General features: G+C 48.5%; 1 protein-coding gene across 2 annotated transcripts in view; it reads right to left on the reverse strand.

Annotated features, from left to right (window-relative positions):
• ACAP3 (ArfGAP with coiled-coil, ankyrin repeat and PH domains 3) overlaps positions 1–17,500 on the reverse strand; it is a 156,611-nt gene that overhangs the window by 36,294 nt on the left and 102,817 nt on the right. For both annotated transcript variants that reach the window (XM_075603669.1, XM_075603667.1), the window contains exons 9-10: positions 17,007–17,081; positions 15,772–15,783 (exon numbers count right to left, since the gene is read on the reverse strand). In XM_075603669.1, the coding sequence (XP_075459784.1) occupies positions 15,772–15,783; positions 17,007–17,081 (87 nt within the window). The remainder of the gene's footprint in view (positions 1–15,771; positions 15,784–17,006; positions 17,082–17,500) is intronic.

Here is a 17,500-nt window from a genome sequence, read left to right on the forward strand (position 1 = left end):
AAACTGAACCAGGCCCATCATAAATATGCAGGCCTGTGTCGGAGCGGCCTTGAAGGTAAGGTCAGGAAGGGGTTCACACACCACTTGCTTGTAATGAAAGCCCTTTATTCCCCGGGCCAGGGGTTGCAGGTTGCAGTAATCAGGTAACAAAACAGTCTTTAAAGTAAACAGCATACGTCTGCAAAATAACAGGACGGTCCTTAATCACGGGTATCTCAAAGGGAGTTCAGGCTCTCTGCCACCTATTCCCTCCCAGATTGAGAGCAAAATTACAGCCTGCAAGGGATCTGCTGTCTGCCTTTAAACCTCCCCTTTCCAATCAGCTCGCAGACCTACGAGCCAGGGTGTGGTTTTTCCTGGTCTGCTCAGGTGAGAGAGTTCTAACCTTGTATACGCTCCCTCACAAGGCCCTGCAGTAATCAAGATGTTACACTTCTCATGTCACGATGTGGGAATAACTTCTAGAGACAATCATTAAATATCACCCAGTATTTGCTGCCCAGAACAATGTGAGAACAGTTAATAAGCTTGCTATTTACTACTGGAATGTGACCGATTATCTTCCCTGCAAGTCAATGATTGATAAGATGTGGATGAAGAACGCCTCTAAGGCTGCGATTATACAGAAAAACGCCTGTGGTGTTACCCGTAGCGACACCGCGCGGCGCAAAAAAACTCATTTTGAAAACGCATCAACCGTCTCCGCTTTGCAGTAGCAAGCAAGGAGACCGTTAAATTTGGTATAGCCACTTGTCACGTATGTATGACACTACGGGCGTTTTTCTGAGTAATCGCAGCCTACGAAGTTTGGCAAACTGTGGTCGCCAAATATTGTAGCAGTGGTCCCCAGATCCCCTTGCAAGTCACTCTCGGCAGCTATCTTTTTCGGCCCAGGGCCTTTGTGTCACTGCCCTCCGTCGTGCATGCCTACAGGCCGTGTATGGCTCCAGCTACAGGCAAGCGTCATGCCGTGCGCAGGCACCATGGATGCTGCCTCAGTATGGCTGTCTGTACACAATAATAATCAATGAACTAGTACATGATGGGGGAAAAAGAGAGAGATCCCAATGACATGCACGCACCAAACTGGCCTAATCATCTACTACATACCGTATTTCCTCGATTCTAAGACGCACCTTTTTTCCGAATTTCACATATCTGAAATCAGGGTGCATCTTAGAATCGATGTTTAAAAAAAAAAAGTGTCTGCAAGGGGGCACTAACCCCCTCCTCCTTACTTAACATGTTTCAGGAGAGGTCCCATGTCCGCGGAGGATGAAGCGGGTGGTGGCAACGGCAGGACAGGTCCACGTCTCCAGAGGATTGAAGTTAGACAGCGAGCGGGAGGCGGCGGCGGCAGGAGATGACCATCATAGCATGAGACCTGAGCAGGAGGAGAACGGCACAGGGGAACGGCTGGGGAGGAGCGCGCTGTAACACAGGATGTTGACTAGTGTCTGACTTCCTGTGTTACAGCGTGCTCCCTTCCAGGTCTTCTCCTGCCGCTGCCTCCTGCCCGCTGCCTAACTTCAATCCTCTGCAGACGTGGGACCTCTCCTGCCGCCGCCTGCTTCATCCTCCGCTGACATGGGACCTTTTCTGAAACATGGTAAGTGAGAAGTCATTTTCCTTGATTGAAAGGGCCAAATCGATGGTGCGTCTTACAATGGATGGTGTCTTACAATGGAGGAAATACGGTATATCGGAAAGTTGTCCGTCTGGTCGCTATGCATGTGGACACCTCTTAAGATATCGTAACCACATTTGACATGATGGTTCCAGAGATAAAGGGATATATGGGTGTGCAGCACTCCAAAAAATTGCAAATAAATGCGATACTTGCGCAATGCCGGAGCGCCTGGTTCAGGGATGGCTATCTGCAGCAATCCAGGTATACAGCAACAAGAAAGATGACTCAGGGCTCCACGGGTTTTCTTTAGGAAATAATTTATTCAAGATACACAGCGTTTCGGCCTCACTTAGGCCTCTGTCAAGTGACATTACCAGTCACTTGACAAAGGCCTAAGTGAGGCCGAAACGTTGTGTATCTTGAATAAATTCTTTCCTAAAGAAACCCGTGGAGCCCTGGGTCATCTTTCTTGTTCCAGAGATAAAGGAGCAGGTTGGGTTTTTTTTTTTACAATGTTTGCAAATTGGATACATTCTATTTTTAATTCTATGAGTTATTACAATTTTCTTTGACAAGCAAGTCAGCCACTGGCTGTTGTACCTGGTAGGCTTTGTATCTGCTGACCTCTTAATGCACTAAGGGGCCTATGCAGAGAGCAGCGGTAAGGGGAATAGCGGCATTTTTTGGAGAAAAATGCCTGTAGAAAGGCAGGTACTGGCGAGTTTTAAAAAAAAAGCGCCATTTTTTTTTTTTATTTGCAAATTTCGCCGCGCGGCTGGAGAGAACCTAAATCTCTCCAGTGTTGAAAACCGCCGTATTCAGAGAGGCGCGATTTGGCAAGAAGCTGGAGCTCGGCGGCCGGTGGGGGAGAAAAAAAAAAAAAAACGCGATTTCTTTTCCACAAGTTTCAACAGCGCTCATATCGCCGGTTGAAACTCTCCATATGCAGGAAGGATTCTAAATGCAGTTTTCGGACCTTTCTGCATATGGAGGAAAAAAACTCTCCATTAAAGCTACTTTTTATTCCCCTCTCCAATTTTAAATAGCGCTGCTCTCTGCATGAGGCCCATAGCCTGGTGGCAGATAAGGAGAGTCAGATAGCTATAAAGTTTACTCAGAAAGCAGAGAAAGAAAGAAAGAAAGAAAGAAAGAAAGAAAGAAAGAAAGAAAGAAAGAAAGGAGATGGGAAGTCAGTTGGTACGTGAGGAGAAAGTAAGAATGCTGGAGATGGAGAGATAGGCGGAAATAATGACGGACATCATAAGGTATTAAAGGAAAGTGATGGGAGGGACAGATATGAGGAGGGAAGGAGAGAGATGAGGGGGAAGAGAAGAGGGGGAAGGGAAGAGAGATGAGGGGGAAGGGGAGAAAGATGAGGGGGAAGGGGAGAAAGATGAGGGAGAAGGGGAGAAAGATGGGGGGGAAAGGGAGAAAGATGAGGGGGAAGGGGAGAAAGATGAGGGGGAAGGGGAGAAAGATGAGAGGGAAGGGGAGAAAGATGAGGGGGAAGGGAAGAGAGAAGAGGGGGAAGGGAAGAGAGAAGAGGGGGAAGGGAAGAGAGAAGAGGGGGAAGGGAAGAGAGATGTGGGAAGAGGAAAGAGAGATGAGGGGGAAGGGCAGAAAGATGAAGGGGAGAAAGATGAGGGAGAAGGGGAGAAAGATGGGGGGAAGGGGAGAAAGATGAGGGGGAAGGGGAGAAAGATGGGGGGGGGAAGGGGAGAAAGATGAGGGGGAAGGGGAGAAAGATGAGAGGGAAGGGGAGAAAGATGAGGGGGAAGGGAAGAGAGAAGAGGGGGAAGGGAAGAGAGAAGAGGGGGAAGGGAAGAGAGAAGAGGGGGAAGGGAAGAGAGAAGAGGGGGAAGGGAAGAGAGAAGAGGGGGAAGGGAAGAGAGAAGAGGGGGAAGGGAAGAGAGAAGAGGGGGAAGGGAAGAGAGATGTGGGAAGAGGAAAGAGAGATGAGGGGGAAGGGGAGAAAGATGAAGGGGAGAAAGATGAGGGAGAAGGGGAGAAAGATGGGGGGAAGGGGAGAAAGATGAGGGGGAAGGGGAGAAAGATGAGGGAGAAGGGGAGAAAGATGGGGGGAAGGGGAGAAAGATGAGGGGGAAGGGGAGAAAGATGGGGGGGGGAAGGGGAGAAAGATGGGGGGGGGAAGGGGAGAAAGATGAGGGGGAAGGGGAGAAAGATGAGGGGGAAGGGGAGAAAGATGAGGGGGAAGGGGAGAAAGATGAGGGGGAAGGGGAGAAAGATGAGGGGGAAGGGGAGAAAGATGAGAGGGAAGGGGAGAAAGATGAGAGGGAAGGGGAGAAAGATGAGAGGGAAGGGGAGAAAGATGAGGGGGAAGGGGAGAAAGATGAGGGGGAAGGGGAGAAAGATGAGGGGGAAGGGGAGAAAGATGAGGGGGAAGGGGAGAAAGATGAGGGGGAAGGGGAGAAAGATGAGGGGGAAGGGGAGAAAGATGAGGGGGAAGGGGAGAAAGATGAGGGGGAAGGGGAGAAAGATGAGGGGGAAGGGGAGAAAGATGAGGGGGAAGGGGAGAAAGATGAGGGGGAAGGGGAGAAAGATGAGGGGGAAGGGGAGAAAGATGAGGGGGAAGGGGAGAAAGATGAGGGGGAAGGGGAGAAAGATGAGAGGGAAGGGGAGAAAGATGAGAGGGAAGGGGAGAAAGATGAGAGGGAAGGGGAGAAAGATGAGGGGGAAGGGGAGAAAGATGAGGGGGAAGGGGAGAAAGATGAGGGGGAAGGGGAGAAAGATGAGAGGGAAGGGGAGAAAGATGAGAGGGAAGGGGAGAAAGATGAGAGGGAAGGGGAGAAAGATGAGGGGGAAGGGGAGAAAGATGAGGGGGAAGGGGAGAAAGATGAGGGGGAAGGGGAGAAAGATGAGGGGGAAGGGGAGAAAGATGAGGGGGAAGGGGAGAAAGATGAAGGGGAGAAAGATGGGGGGAAGGGGAGAAAGATGAGGGGGAAGGGGAGAAAGATGAGGGGGAAGGGGAGAAAGATGAGGGGGAAGGGGAGAAAGATGAGGGGGAAGGGGAGAAAGATGAGAGGGAAGGGGAGAAAGATGAGAGGGAAGGGGAGAAAGATGAGAGGGAAGGGGAGAAAGATGAGAGGGAAGGGGAGAAAGATGAGGGGGAAGGGGAGAAAGATGAGGGGAAGGGGAGAAAGATGAGGGGGAAGGGGAGAAAGATGAGGGGAAGGGGAGAAAGATGAAGGGGAGAAAGATGAGGGGGAAGGGGAGAAAGATGAGGGGGAAGGGGAGAAAGATGACGGGGAGAAAGATGAGGGAGAAGGGGAGAAAGATGGGGGGAAGGGGAGAAAGATGGGGGGAAGGGGAGAAAGATGAGGGGGAAGGGGAGAAAGATGAGGGGGAAGGGGAGAAAGATGAGGGGAAGGGGAGAAAGATGAGGGGGAAGGGGAGAAAGATGAGGGGGAAGGGGAGAAAGATGAGGGGGAAGGGGAGAAAGATGAGGGGGAAGGGGAGAAAGATGAGGGGGAAGGGGAGAAAGATGAGGGGGAAGGGGAGAAAGATGAGGGGGAAGGGGAGAAAGATGAGGGGGAAGGGGAGAAAGATGAGGGGGAAGGGGAGAAAGATGAGGGGGAAGGGGAGAAAGATGAGGGGGAAGGGGAGAAAGATGGGGGGAAGGGGAGAAAGATGAGGGGGAAGGGGAGAAAGATGAGGGGGAAGGGGAGAAAGATGAGGGGGAAGGGGAGAAAGATGAGGGGGAAGGGGAGAAAGATGAGGGGGAAGGGGAGAAAGATGAGGGGGAAGGGGAGAAAGATGAGGGGGAAGGGGAGAAAGATGAGGGGGAAGGGGAGAAAGATGAGGGGGAAGGGGAGAAAGATGAGGGGGAAGGGGAGAAAGATGAGGGGGAAGGGGAGAAAGATGAGGGGGAAGGGGAGAAAGATGAGGGGGAAGGGGAGAAAGATGAGGGGGAAGGGGAGAAAGATGAGGGGGAAGGGGAGAAAGATGAGGGGGAAGGGGAGAAAGATGAGGGGGAAGGGGAGAAAGATGAGGGGGAAGGGGAGAAAGATGAGGGGGAAGGGGAGAAAGATGAGGGGGAAGGGGAGAAAGATGAGGGGGAAGGGGAGAAAGATGAGGGGGAAGGGGAGAAAGATGAGGGGGAAGGGGAGAAAGATGAGAGGGAAGGGGAGAAAGATGAGAGGGAAGGGGAGAAAGATGAGAGGGAAGGGGAGAAAGATGAGAGGGAAGGGGAGAAAGATGAGGGGGAAGGGGAGAAAGATGAGGGGAAGGGGAGAAAGATGAGGGGGAAGGGGAGAAAGATGAGGGGGAAGGGGAGAAAGATGAGGGGGAAGGGGAGAAAGATGAGGGGGAAGGGGAGAAAGATGAGGGGGAAGGGGAGAAAGATGAGGGGGAAGGGGAGAAAGATGAGGGGGAAGGGGAGAAAGATGAGGGGGAAGGGGAGAAAGATGAGAGGGAAGGGGAGAAAGATGAGAGGGAAGGGGAGAAAGATGAGAGGGAAGGGGAGAAAGATGAGGGGGAAGGGGAGAAAGATGAGGGGGAAGGGGAGAAAGATGAGGGGGAAGGGGAGAAAGATGAGGGGGAAGGGGAGAAAGATGAGGAGAAGGGGGGGGAAGGGGAGGGAGAAGGGGGGGAAGGGGAGAAAGATGAGGGGGAAGGGGAGAAAGATGAGAGGGAAGGGGAGAAAGATGAGAGGGAAGGGGAGAAAGATGAGGGGGAAAGGGAGAAAGATGAGGGGAAGGGGAGAAAGATGAGGGGAAGGGGAGAAAGATGAGAGGGAAGGGGAGAAAGATGAGGGGGAAGGGGAGAAAGATGAGAGGGGAGGGGAGAAAGATGAGAGGGAAGGGGAGAAAGATGAGGGGGAAGGGGAGAAAGATGAGGGGGAAGGGGAGAAAGATGAGGGGGAAGGGGAGAAAGATGAGGGGGAAGGGGAGAAAGATGAGGGGGAAGGGGAGAAAGATGAAGGGGAGAAAGATGAGGGAGAAGGGGAGAAAGATGAGGGGGAAGGGGAGAAAGATGAGGGGGAAGGGGAGAAAGATGAGGGGGAAGGGGAGAAAGATGAGGGGGAAGGGGAGAAAGATGAGGGGGAAGGGGAGAAAGATGAGGGGGAAGGGGAGAAAGATGAGGGGGAAGGGTAGAAAGATGAGAGGGAAGGGGAGAAAGATGAGAGGGAAGGGGAGAAAGATGAGAGGGAAGGGGAGAAAGATGAGGGGGAAGGGGAGAAAGATGAGGGGGAAGGGGAGAAAGATGAGGGGGAAGGGGAGAAAGATGAGGGGGAAGGGGAGAAAGATGACAGGGAAGCCAACAGCAGCATATGCTCTTCTGGTAATAATAATAATAATAATAATAATAACTTTATTTCATATAGCACCTTTCTCCCAATGGGACTCAGCGCGTCACAGTGACAGTACAGCGCGCGGTACGCAGCACATAGGAATGTTACAGACACAGTCCCTGCCCAGATGAGATTACAATCTATGTTTTTGGTGCCTGAGACACAGGGAGATAAAGTGACTCGCCCAAGGTCACAAGGAGCTAACACAGGGAATTGAACCAGGCTCCCCTGATGTCTTTACTCACTGAGCTGCCCCTTCTCCCCACTTTAGGCCACGTTTACTAAACTGTGCTAAGTCCCTAGACACGATGCGGCCCATTCAAATGAACGGACCATGAAACGACCTTCATACTGTACTCAGCACCTCGGTTCAGCTGCGATGGATACATTGTGCGTTGGGGGGGGGGGGGGGGGCTGTACAAATTGCAGCTTGCATTGAATATATTTTCCATGCACCAAAACAAAAATCAGATGTAAGAGTTCTGCTCCTCGAAAAAACCCAATAATAAATTGGAAATCGGAAAAGGGAGACGGCGGTGAAGTATTTCAACTACCGGATCCTGGAAGTAAATGAGTTTATGTTGTATTGAATGAGTTACTGCAAATGGCAAGCCTGCTTTTATAAAACGTCAATACATTGTTCTGTTGCCTGGAAACACACTGCATGGATTTATTCATTGGAGAAGGAGAGGCTCAGTGAGTCAAGACACTGACTGGCAGGGGAGCCTGGTTCAATTCCCGGTGTCGGCTCCTTGTGAGCTTGGGCGAGTCACTTTATCTCCCTGTGCCTCAGGCAGCAAAAACATAGATTGTAAGCTCCACGGGGCAGGGACTTGTGCCTGCAAAATGTCTCTGTAAAGCGCTACGTAAAACTAGCAGCGATATACAAGAACATGCTATTATTATTATTATTATTATGGGACATATTTGCTTAGCAGTGCTACTCCATAAGACATATTCCAGCATGGCTTCGTAACTATGGCCCCTTACACGGGTCGCCTTGAGAGAGCTGCAAAGAGGTCTCCCAGCTTGGAATAGGTCCTCTGGAGTAACACTGCGGAGTAAATATGGCTAGAAGTCTGTGCTGGCTTGGAATGTTTGGGGGACATACGGTGGCACCCCCTGGCAAGCAATGCATTAAACCTGCATCTCTTCCTTGGCATTACCTCTGCCAATGAAGGGGTTAACCCACCATGCCTGTACTTTGTAACTGTGCTATATTTGCAGCCTTCCATCCTTGACGTCACAATGGTTTCCATGGCAATGCTAGAAAGGACACACAATACGGTAACAGATTCCTTCCGAGCGCATTCATGGGAATTCAGTTAATTTATTCAGATGGAGCGGATGCAAAAAAAAAAAAAAACCCATTTAGATGGAAACTTTGGAAACACTAAAATGCAACGTTCAAATATCATACGGTAATGGACAGGGTGATCGGGGGGGATTACTGCAATGGGGGGTCTACAGGAGTCACTTGAATGTGGAATGCAAGTGACCTGAGATAAAGATGCTACTCCTGGTTAGATCAGTCAAAGAAAATACCCCAGGTCATTTCTCTCTTTGCCATACAGCACATGGTGATGAGCTTAAGCAATACATTTCATGCATATAAAGCCCTGCAGGACTTGATAGCACCGGTACAATCGGTACACCCTGTGTCTGTGGTTCCAGAACTGATCCTGTCCTCTCCATAGCCAGAGACAGCAGCTCTGCTACCAAACGCGCCCAAGGTCTTGTCTGTGTCACAAGAGTGTGATGCACAGAAGCCAGAAGAGCATCTGTTGTGCTAGCCACTTTATATCTGTCTGAGGATTCAAACATAAGATTGCATGCTCAGGACAGGGGCTCCTTGGTTTTCCTCTGCACACTACCACATATATCTGCTACACAAGAGGACAGAAAGAGCACACGTTGGCAATACAGGGCGAGCTATCCAGATCTACATTTACCTATGGGACATGCAGACAAAAATCACAACCGCTTCACCCACAATGAAGAGCAGACCCCTTTCAGCAACGTCAAATAAATCATATGAATAAGATAGAAATAAATCATGCCACGGCGAACAAACTCTTCACTACACACAGGGCCAGTCCCTCCAGGCCACCTCCGTATCATTCACAATTCCCATCACTCACCAGCAAGTATTCCAGGCGGCCAAATATCTTCATCCTTTCCGCTTCTGGGAAGCGGTTCCGTGTAATGCTTCCCGACGCTCAGATCATTCGCTTATCGAGTGGTCTATCCCGCTCTTCCTCCTCGCGCTGTCTCCCGACGCCTAAAGAGGCCTCTTTATGCCTTTCACTTCTGACGTGCCTTAGTTTGACGGCGTTGGGGTGTCAAACATCCCTACCACCCGCCTGCCTTTTCTAACGTAGGCTCGCGTAGGATGGAGAAGGAGGACGTGTGGCAAAGCCTCAAAGCTCTCCAGCCTCCGCACTCCAGCAAAGACCAGGAGGGGAGGGGACATTAGCATACAGCTGTCACTTTCTGTGCAGTCAGGGGAAGAGGAGGACAGGAGACGTATAAAAGGAAGAGGACAATACGTGTTTATTGGCTCACTCCACAGGCCAAGGAGGAGATGGGGGTAACGTTTTCTCAACCACGGAATCTATCGAGGAGGTACCCCCTCCTCCTTTATTCCCTACTCAAATCACAACGGAGACCCCCTCCTTACCCATTCAGGAGGATCGGAGCTGATAGGCTGAGGAAGCACACGCCAAGAGAGTTAATACCAGAGCTCCATCTGTCTCCCCCTCCTCTCCACAACCATTCCTGCATTAACCCTTCCCCCCCCCCCCCCCCCCAGGGATGCTCAATTGTCCTGGCTTCTCTACTAGTGGGAAACAAGATTTAGAGTAAGGCAGCTTTCAGGACACCTCATCCCTACACACGTGCTTACTCCCACTCCATCTCCATCTCGGATTGCCGTATGTTCTCTGTATCCCTGGGGGAGGATGCGTGACGGACTGCGAGTGTGCAGCTGTACTTCTTGACAAATTGTGCAGGCTCTGCTGGCATTTCAACCTGTAGCGCTCACATCATACCCAAGGAGCAACAAATGGGACAGATGAAGAACTGTGGGGAACTCTAGACAATTAATAATAATAACTTTATTTCATATAGTGCTTTTATGGGACTCAAATTATAGTAATGCGCACGTTATGCAGCACAGTGTACTTTAAACAGACACAGTCCCTGCTCAGATGAGCTTACACTCTATGTTTTTGGTGCCTGAGGCACAGGGAGATAAAGTGACTTGCCCAAGGTCACAAGGAGCCGACCCCGGGAATTGAACCAGGTTCCCCTGATTTGCACTCAGTGTCGTTGTTTACGCAGATATTATCACAAGTTCTCTTATTCCTTATGTCGTACAATGTTGACCTTTGTACAAGAATGAGGATGCCAACAAGGGGTTAATAGGGTAAACAAGCTTTTCAACGTCTCATTGATGATCGCAATACATTTGGAATGCAATAATTCAGCCCAGGTGGCTCAATCAGTCCCTGCTTCAGCACAGGTGGATCAATCAGTCCCTGCTTCAGCACAGGTGGCTCAATCAGAAGCTCAGTCTTCGAATTCCAGATGTCAAAATGTTTTCATTTCCATTATTGAGCTGTGTTTTTGATTATTCTAGTGTGGGAAAGGACTAGATCTGTGTAATGTATGTACTCACTGACATCGGGCTCCGTCTGACACACGTACTAAGCGGTTACTGTTACTAGTTGCGTAACTCGGGGGTTCCCAACTCCAATCCTCAAGTCTTCCACTGAGCCACTGATTGAGCCACCTGTGCTGAAGCTGGGATATCCTGAAAACCTGACCCGTTGAAGGGCCTTGAGAACTGGAGTTGAGCCCCCCTGCACTAAAGCATAGGTCTTTCATAGATCGCGGAGAGCCCCCCCCCCTTTTTTTTAACTCCTTCAGCGCCAAGGCCTGCAATGCATTACAGCACAATAAACTACAGAGCATTTTCGGCTCGGAACGTCTCGAGTATGAACCCTTTCTTTCTGGAACCAAATGATCTACAGAAGCAGGACGCAAAGTGGGGGGCGCGCCCCCGATCCGCTGCGGGGGGCGCGGGGTTTACAGAGGCCCCCGCGCGCTTCCCGAAGGTATTTAAATGAATGCCGGGGGAGCTGCAGGGCCTCTGCAAACCTTATTTACCTTGATTGAGACGCTCCTGGTAACGCGGGGTCATGTGACATCACGTTGCCATGACAACGTGACATGACGCCAGGAGATCTGAATCAAGGTAAGAGGGAGGGGGGGGTGCGAGGAGAGGGGGAAAACCAGCAGCGGGCGCAGGTGAAAAAGATTGCGCCCCCTGATCTATAGGCATCCAAAACATCAGGCATTCTTTCAACCTGTAGTCATAAAGTACGTGCAGCGCTCAAAAATAACCCAAAATCCTATGGAAGTTAATAATATTATTATTATATTGTGCAGCACGTTAACGTCATTTTTTCAGACACAACCTTGTGCCCAAAACTGATTAGAATGTAAATTTCACGCCTAAAGCATAGGGAGATAAAGTTATTTGCTCAAGGTCACAAGAAAAGGACACCCGAATCTGAACCATTGTCACCTGCGTCCCAGACCGTGTGACATTACCACTTTCCCAAAGTTGTGCTTCTCATCCTGGATCCGATACAGAAATTATCTATTTATTTTTTTTTGGCATAAAATATGACGTAAAATCTGTGGGCCTCGCTGTGCATTTTCCCATATTTTTCCTCTGTGGCTCTTCCCTCAAGTTTGCATTAAAAGAATAAATGAAAAGCAATGAAACAGGTCTTACATTAGTTAACAAACAGACCTTGGAAAGATAACGCGTTACTATAGACCTCGCTGGGTAAAACTGCCAGCAATTAGACTTTTCTTTAACATCATTTCAAATATTTAAGTAATCTTCTCAGATTTAACCCAAAACCTTCATTTCTAAACCTCAACTGGAAATATCATTAAATGTACAAATGATAACTTTATTTCTTATAGCGCTTTTCTCCCAATGGGACTCAAACCCCGTCACAGTGACAGTACAGCGCGGGGTACGCAGCACATAGGAATGTTACAGGCACAGGTCCCTGCCCAGATGAGATTACAATCTATGGGCCTCATGCAGAGAGCAGCGCTATTTAAAATTGGAGAGAGGAATAAAAAGTAGCTTTAATGGAGAGTTTTTTTCTCCATATGCAGAAAGGTCCGAAAACTGCATTTACAATCATGTCTGCATATGGAGAGTTTCAACCGGCGATATGCGCGCTGTTGAAACTTGTGGAAAAAAAATCGCGTTTTTTTTTTTTCTCCCCCACCGACCGCCGAGCTCCAGCTTCTTGCCAAATTTTTTTGGAGAAGCAAAATGTTGAAAATCGCGCCGAACAGCCGCTAGATGGCGATCGCGCCTCTCTGAATACGGCAGTTTTCAACACTGGAGAGATTTAGGTTCTCTCCAGCCGCGCGGCGAAATTTGCAAATAAAAAAAAAAAAATGGCGCTTTTTTTAAAACTCGCCAGTACCTGCCTTTTTCTCCAAAAAATGCCGCTATTCACCTTACCGCTGCTCTCTGCATAGGCCCCTATGTATTTGGTGAGTCGGGGCACAGGGAGATAAAGGGACTTGCTCAAGGTCACAAGGAGCTGGCTCTGGGGTCGGCTTTGAACCAGATTGCATTCTTTACCATCGTCTCATATCTGGATGAGAAAACCATGTCGCTATTGCAAATTTCAGCAAATAGACTGGCGCTAATAAGTACTATAAAAAAAAAATAATAATAATAATAATAATAATAGGTTTAGAAATCAAGCATCTATCTGATGGAGAAAAAAAACAAAGGGAAAATTAAAGGCAATTTTCTACCTTCCTAATCTTCCAGGTAGAATTCAGTTCATTAGGTTATTTTTCAATAATGGCCTGTCCACATGCACCTCTGACCTCATATTGACTGAAATGTCAGAAAGAGACACAGGGAGTGATCAGGACTGTTTGCTCAGAGACAACAAAAAAAGCGTCTGTCCTACTCACCAATTCTTATTTAAAGCATTTATAAATATGTTTTACCAGGAATACATTAATACAGAGTTCCCTCTCGTTTTCAAGTATGTCCTGGGCACAGCGTTATAACAGTACATGGTTACATTAGAAGAATAGAGGTTGTACAGTCACTTACTTCACAGACATTTCATGGGGTGGTACATCCTATTCCACTGGCAGAGAAAACAAGTCCGTGTGGACAAGGTATTGCGCTTGGAATCTATCCGGCAGAACAACGATGGGGTAATTTTGGTCAATCAAGCTCCCGATTATTGTGTGATCCCAGTGATACCCAATACTTAGTGATCAAGGCTTAAGGATCCAAATAGGTAAATTATAGGACGCTAATACTCTTTAATTTTTTTATATATATATTCCCCTTTGCTGCCCAGGGGTTAACGTAGGAAAAAAAGTTCAAACAGTAACACTGATATCTGTGAAAGCACTAGAGAAGGAGCGGCTCACTGAGTAAAGACACTGACTGGCACTGAGAGTTTGGAGCAGGGGAGCCTGGTTCAATTCCCAGTGTCGGCTCCTTGTGACCTTGGGCAAGTCACTTTATCTCCCTGTGCCTCAGGCGCCAAAAAAATAGATTGTAAGCTCCAAGGGGCAGGGACCTCAGCCTGCAAAATGTCTCTGTAAAGCGCTGCGTACAACTAGCAGCGCTATACAAAAACATGCTATTATTAAAGCACTGAAACTATCTTCCAAGGAGTGAGACAAGAGAGTAAGGCCTCGGCCATGTTCCCTGCTTGCTGGCGGAAGCGCGCGCTCAGCACTGAGCCCCTACAGCCGCAATTAGAGCGGCTTTAGTAGGGGCTCACCTATGCTTCCGCAAGCGCGTGGAAGCGCAGGTCTTAGGGGAATTTAAAATTCCCCCGCTTGCCCAATGAGGGCGAACCAGCTCCGTAACGTCACTGGCCCGCCCCCGGCCAGTGACGTGCCCTCCCCCGGCCCGCCCCCTGACAGCAGGGAGCCTGGCCGAGGCCTTAGATCTGCGCTTCCGCAGGTGAGCCCCTACTAAAGCCGCTCTAATTGCGGCTGTAGGGGCTCAGTGCTGAGCGGGAGCGCGCGTCAGCACGCATCCGCCAGCAAGCAGGGAACATGGCTGAGGCCTAACACTTGACAGGCTAATTATATGACACTAATACATGGCAAAACTTTGTTCTTACTTGGCATTATGGTGTACCTCACCCATTCAAACACACGTCATTGTCACCTTGTATTTATCTTATTCTTAGCTAGTCCCCCGAATATCAAGAACAATATCCAAGCGATATCAATTCCTAACCGACTTGTGCTACTTTGGGCATCCCCTCCCCTCTCTCTCTGTGTGATCTTTTATCAATTCAATTAGATAGAATTACTGCAGGTCTATCAGCTCCTGAGGAAACTCATTAATTGGGCTGGGGTTCATTTTCCCACCTCTGTGTACGCTGGCAGCATTTCAGACAAATGCCAGTAAAATAGCACAGTCTACACAACTATTAATGACAGAAAACACTTGAATGCCGACAGGAAGCCAACACAACTATTATTTAGATTTGATTAGTTTACGTTTTCTTCAGTGAGGGGTGTGTGTGATGAAAACTGTTTATTAGTTACTACCTTGTGTAAGAGTAATGGAGCTTCTACCACCGGTTGTGTAGCCATAACGTACACGAGTAGAGTGGGCGGTGTTAAGTTCTATACATTTCTGCAAAGATCAATGCTTTTCAGAAATGACACCTCCAAGCAAATGTCATTAGCTAACCAACTTAAACCAGAATATGACTGGAACACTTGGGGTGGACTGTTCCTGCGGTTTCCATTTATCCAATAATGAGCTCGTTAGACTGTTCACACCCCCTCCTACCGTTATTGTAATACAAAGGTAAAGGAAACAAGTCCTGTGTGCTCCTGCACACCTGCCAGGTATTGCTGGAGAGAGGGAGTGTGAGTGTCACTCACTGAGCAGCACTGCACACCTGCCAGGTATTGCTGGAGACAGGGAGTGTGTGTGGCCACTCACTGAGTAGCACTGCACACCTGCCAGGTATTGCTGGAGAGAGGGAGTGTGCCACTCACTGAGCAGCACTGTACACCTGCCAGGTATTGCTGGAGACAGGGAGTGTGTGTGGCCACTCACTGAGTAGCACTGCACACCTGCCAGGTATTGCTGGAGAGAGGGAGTGTGCCACTCACTGAGCAGCACTGTACACCTGCCAGGTATTGCTGGAGACAGGGAGTGTGAGTAGCCACTCACTGAGTAGCACTGCAGATTGCTCTGACAGATTATATTGTAACTGTATGGAAGCAATCTGCTTAGGTTTACTGGCTATACACTTCTTTAACACAGGCTGTGCTGATGCGCAGGCATAAGCTTATAGGGCTCCATATTAAAACGGATAAGAAGCAAAAGGTGACGCTGTGTGCTTATTTGCATGTCATTACCCAGAATCCCTGGCTACAGTGGAAGCATTGTATGCTAAGAGAATGTGGAAAAGCAGGGTTGCAGACCTATCTGAGACATGTGAATGTGCTCACAAGTTATATTTTAATCTGATATATATCGCTTGAGACAGGTCGCAGTGGGGACCGAAAACGTTGAGTCACTAAATGTCACTTTTTTTGCATATACAGTAGGAGGCCTGTCCCTTTTTCTGTATCTTTTTGGACAGTATGCACCCTCCCTTTACCTTTATTTTGTATTTCGTTTTGTGCGTGCCCTGTTTCAGATTTTATCTATCTATCATTCATCAGAGAAATGTAGGATTGTGGTTGGAAAAAAAAAAAGAGAGAGATCTGGACTCACCTGAAGTAGAGTCTGATATTCACACATGTACCAGCGGGATGATTGAAGGAAGAAGAAAAAAAAGACAAAAATGTTAAGTTCACCATTCCCACTTTTATCATACTGCGCATTGCTTATTCATTTGGGAGTTCAATAACCATGTTGTCACTGATGTTTTTATGCATGTTGCTCTTTACATTTTTATTTTGGAGTAAGTGTTTCAGACTGTGACAAAGCAGAGAGACAGAGGACAGGGAGAGGGACAGAGGACAGGGAGAGGGACAGAGAGAGGACAGAGAGAGGGACAGAGGACAGGGAGAGGGACAGATGGACAGGAACAGAGGGACAGAGATAGGACAGGGAGAGGGTCAGAGGGACAGGGAGAGGACAGGGAGAGGACAGGGAGAGGGACAGAGGGACAGAGGACAGGGAGAGGGACAGAGGGACAGAGAGAGGACAGAGGACAGGGAGAGGGACAGAGGACAGGGACAGAGGGACAGAGAGAGGACAGAGGACAGGGACAGAGGGAGTGACAGAGGACAGAGAGAGGGACAGAGGACAGAAACAAAGAGAGAGAGAGAGAGAGACAGAGAGCGACACACAAGAAATCCTGTATTTTAAAATGTGTTCACGCCTACAAGACCAAACATGACTGTAATTCATGATGTCTCCTAAATCTATTGTCCTAAGTGAATGACAACAAACATTCCCCCACTTTAATTTGATCAGAGAAACCAAGCGAGACAGAAAGATGGAAAGTGACATTAAGGGCAGGACGACACAATCAAGATAAGGAGATCGTGCAAGATAAAGTGAGGGGGGGAAGCAGGAGACAGACACAAAGAACTTGGGAGATGCACAATGACATTGCAGAGAAAATATAAAAGGACAACGGCTTCCAATAGTGTGCGTCTCAATGGAATAAACACTACACAGTAATAACAGTGTGTGAGGGGCTGGGTGGCTGGCGAAATGAGAACTGCTTGATAAAAGCCGAAGTGATGCTAGTGATGTTATTATTGTAATATTCCTATTTAAAATAGCACTATTACTACACTACAACAGGGAGACGGACAACAGGAACACACGCAGCACTGGGAGAGGAGAAGCCTGCGCCATACAGTCTGACATCTATGAGAATCTCCAAGTTATCATAGGGGAGCAGAAAATGTCGGGACGTGTGTTGGGAGAGGGGGGGGGGGTTACAGTCAGTGTTATTCAGGCCTTTTTCGGGGGTGACATTTCTTGGGACTCACCCTTTGCTGAATGATGGCGTGTTTGTGCTCCATTTCTCTCTTTTGCACAGCAGAGTCAATTACCAGCTGGTCCAGCTGAGAAGGGACATAGGGGAAAATGTTACTCCCCTGTTTGATACAGAACCAATAGCCATCGTCAAGATATCTCGAGTTAAAGATAGGGTTAAGGATGATTGTTATTCTCTGTAACTGATGGCACAGAAATAACAGGGATTCTCAAAATAATGAGCAGTGTCTTATACACAGCAGTAGAGTTTTCTCCACGATCTGGTATTTAGACAGACAGACATTATCAACTAGTCAATTGCTAATGACCTGTGAGCATTGGATTCTGCCCATATCAGTGTACGTAGATCCATCGTAATGCATTACGGAGACAAATCTACATCATAGATCGCCGAATTACCCAGGACATGTGAAGGAGAAGTGAGGGGGCATCAATAATTGAAGGGCAGGTATGAAGTTTGTAATCCACACAGATTAAAGCTGCAGTT

The sequence above is a fragment of the Ascaphus truei genome, chromosome 6 (genome assembly GCF_040206685.1).
Source record: "Ascaphus truei isolate aAscTru1 chromosome 6, aAscTru1.hap1, whole genome shotgun sequence".
Classification (NCBI taxonomy): Eukaryota; Metazoa; Chordata; class Amphibia; order Anura; family Ascaphidae; genus Ascaphus; species Ascaphus truei.